The 3,577-nt window shown below is 40.6% G+C and overlaps 1 protein-coding gene across 1 annotated transcript; it reads left to right on the top strand.

Moving 5' to 3' along the window:
• The first annotated feature begins 641 nt into the window (after positions 1 to 641).
• Positions 642 to 2,392, top strand: LOC113714125 (uncharacterized). The gene is made up of 3 exons (XM_072068795.1): positions 642 to 851; positions 1,142 to 1,733; positions 1,962 to 2,392. The coding sequence occupies exons 1-3, from the start codon at positions 642 to 644 to the stop codon at positions 2,390 to 2,392; spliced, it is 1,233 nt and encodes a 410-aa protein (XP_071924896.1).
• The last annotated feature ends 1,185 nt before the right edge of the window (positions 2,393 to 3,577 follow it).

Genomic DNA, 3,577 nt, shown 5'->3' with positions numbered 1-3,577 from the left:
AATTGAAAAGCCTTCAAGGGAAGTTGGCATATATCCGGAGGTTTATCTCTAATTTGGCCGGACGATACCAACCCTTTAGTCGACTGATGAAGAAAGGGGTGCCATTCGAGTGGGATGAATCGTGTAGGAATGCCTTTACAAGCATCAAAATGTATCTCATGAATCCTCCAGTGTTGGCTGCACCCATCCCAGGAAAACCATTGATTCTCTATATTTCCGCTCAAGAACGGTCGGTTGGAGCCTTACTTGCTCAAGAAAACGATGAAGGTAAGGAGAATGCGCTGTATTACTTGAGTTTGATGATGACACCTAATGAGTTGAATTACTCACCCATCGAGAAGTTGTGTTTGACACTTATATTTGTCATTCAGAAGCTAAAACATTATTTTCAAGCGCACACTATTCGACTCATATCTAGGTCTAATCCCATTAAATATGTCATGGCAAAACCTGTACTGTCTGATCGACTCGCGAGATGGTACCTCCAATTTCAACAATTTGAAATTATTTTTGTACCCGCGAAGGCCGTCAAAGGGCAAATATTGGCAGACTTTTTAGCCGATCATCCCGTACCTGTCGAGTGGGAGTTGACTGATGAATTTTCCGATGAAGAAGTGTTTATGGTCGAATCTTCATGATCGATGTATTTCGATGGATCTGCTCACCGTGATGGAGCTGGTGCGGGAGTTGTCTTTTATACTCCTGAAGCAGATATATTGCTGTTCTCTTTTACTTTAACACGCCGGTGCTCAAACAGTGTGGTCGAATATCATGTGTTAATTCTTGGTCTTGAAACGGCTGTAGACATGAAGCAGTTGCATCTTAGAGTCTATGGTGATTCAAAATTGGTGGTAAATCAACTTTTTGGTATTTATGATGTCAAGAAACCTGAATTGATCCCATATTATAAGTATGCAAGACAACTCATGGGATATTTAGATAGTGTCACTATAGAACATATCTCTAAAAATTTCAACCAACAAGCTGACTCTTTGGCAAGGGTGGCGTCCATGATCACCCTACCTTCTCATCGAAATCAAATTTCAATATGACAAAATTGGATCATACCTCAGATGTTTGATGAAGAAGATGATGGTGAGGGAGAAAATACTTACATATTTTTGTCCATGAGATTGAAAAGGAGGATTGGCGTCACCTCATCATTGATTATCTTAATCATGGGAAGTTACCAGAAGATCCTAAGAAAAGGGTTGATATACGTCGTCGAGCGCCACGTTTCATTTACTACAAAGGGACGCTTTACCGAAAATTATTCGATGGGGTGTTTCTACGGTGTTTTGGAGAAGATGAGTCCATGCAAGCAATGGAGGAAGCTCACTCTGGGATATGTGGGGCTCACCAGTCTGGCCCGAAATTGCACTTTCGCATTAAAAGAATGGGATACTATTGGCCAACAACGGTGAAGGACTGCATTGACTTTGCTAGGAGATATCAAGCATGTCAATTCCATGAAAATTTCATCCATCAACCTCCTAAGCCATTGCACCCAACTGTGGCTTCTTGGCCGTTCGATGCTTGGGGTTTGGATATAGTTGGATCACTTCCAAAGTCTTTTGGCGGTCACATTTTCATTTTGGCGGCGACAAATTACTTTTCAAAGTGGGCTGAAGCGGTCTTTTTAAGAGAGGTCAAAAAGGAGAATGTAGTAGATTTCATTCGCTTGCACATCATTTATCGATATGGAGTTCCGCGTTATATTATCACCGATAATGGTAAGCCTTTTTGCAATGTAGCAATGAACAAACTTTGCGAAAAGTTTCATTTCAAACAATACAATTCGTCCATGTACTACGCTGCTACAAATGGACTCGCTGAAGCATTCAACAAGACATTATGTAACATGTTGAAGAAAATCGTGGATAAATCGAGAAGGAATTAGCATTTTCGAATTGGAGAATCACTTTGGGCATACCGAACTACTTTTCAAACTCCCACGCAAGCGACCCCATACGCGCTTGTTTATGGCGTTGAAGCTGTTCTTCCACTTGAATGTCAAATACCATCGCTAAGAATTGCGATTCAAGAAGGGTTCAGTGAAGAAAATAATGTCCGTCTTCGTCTTGAAGAGTTAGAAGCACTCGACGAGAAGAGATTGGAAACCCAACAACGGATTGAGTGCTATCAAGCCCGCCTTTCAAAAGCATTCAATAAGCATGTCCGGCCACGCTCCTTCCAAATTGGGGAGTTAGTACTCGCTGTTCGGAGACCAATCATTCTCACTCATGGAGGACAAAGAAAGTTTACTCCTAAGTGGGATGGTCCATATGTCGTTCGAGAAGTATATACGAATGGCTCATACAAGTTGGTTGCTGAAGATGGATTAAGGGTTGGCCCCATCAATGGCAAGTACCTAAAAAGGTACTATGCGTAATCGGAACCGCGCAATGCTCCTGGTCCGCATGAGCTAAAACTGTGGATGGCAACCACCAATAGTGTAGTATGTGGTTAAACTACTGAAACACTCCACCAAGTCTAAGGTGGTAAACAAATAGATACTCCTGACCCACATGAGGTTAAAATGTGAACGGCAGGAACTACGTGTAATTTGATTCCCTTGTTGGGATACGTAGGCAGCTTGAAGGGCAACTTCTAAGTTCAGTTACACCACTCCAAATCAAATCCTTGTCCCTTAAAAAAAAAGGAAAAGAATTTTCTCTTTTCAAAAAAAAAATAATAAATAAATAAAATGCTCCATTTGAGTTCTTTTCTCTTTTTTAAAAAAAAATAAGAGATAAGAAATGGAAAGCGTTTTATTATTAAAAAAAACAATTCATTACATGAAAAAAATTCAGGAAAAAGAAGAACATGGTGGAAAGTTTAAATATCAAATTTGTATTCCACTACAACTACTTTATATGATTCAAGTGCAAATTTCATGTCTTAAAGTTCCTTCACAGCGTCATCAGTCAAGATGCTAGTATTTTCAATGGAAGATAGCTCATCATGCGCTTGGGTTATTTCGGTCTGAATCTCTTTGAAAGTCTCATACTTTTGATCGATAGTCGAACTGATTTTCAGGTTTTGCTTCTCCAAATTGATAAGTTCCTGTTGCAACACTTTCTTCCTGTCTTCGATGGACTGCAACTTTTCTTCAAGACTTTGCAAGTGACAAGTTAGTTCTTCTTCCTTTGCCTCAACTCTCTCGAATTAGACGGTCGCTTTGGAAAGGAGTTCGGCATGTGTTTCTTTGCTCATCCTTTCCCACGATGAAGATGCCAAGACATCATACGCCGCCGCCTTGGCAAACAATTCCATCAAGTGGTCTTTTAAAGGGAGACCATTGGTAGGATCTGTTCTTGCGATTTCCGCAATGATTTCCTCTGCACACTCTTTTAAAGAAGAGATCTGCTCAGTTGGAGTGTCAAGAATCTGTCCTCGAAAATCCATCCACAAATTCTGCAAGTACTTTCTTCGATGTGCCTGAATCAGCTTTTGGCCATGAAATTCTAAAACCAGTACTACCTTAGGTCTTTTTTGGATTTCGTGCGAATTAGTCAGCTCCTTCTTATGCAGTGACGAGGTGTCTCCAATGGGGGCAAATTGTCTTGGAGTACTG

Source organism: Coffea arabica, chromosome 10c (assembly GCF_036785885.1).
Source record: "Coffea arabica cultivar ET-39 chromosome 10c, Coffea Arabica ET-39 HiFi, whole genome shotgun sequence".
NCBI classification, from domain to species: Eukaryota; Viridiplantae; Streptophyta; class Magnoliopsida; order Gentianales; family Rubiaceae; genus Coffea; species Coffea arabica.
Note: the sequence above shows the minus strand (reverse complement) of the source record. Positions and strands in the feature narration are given on the sequence as shown.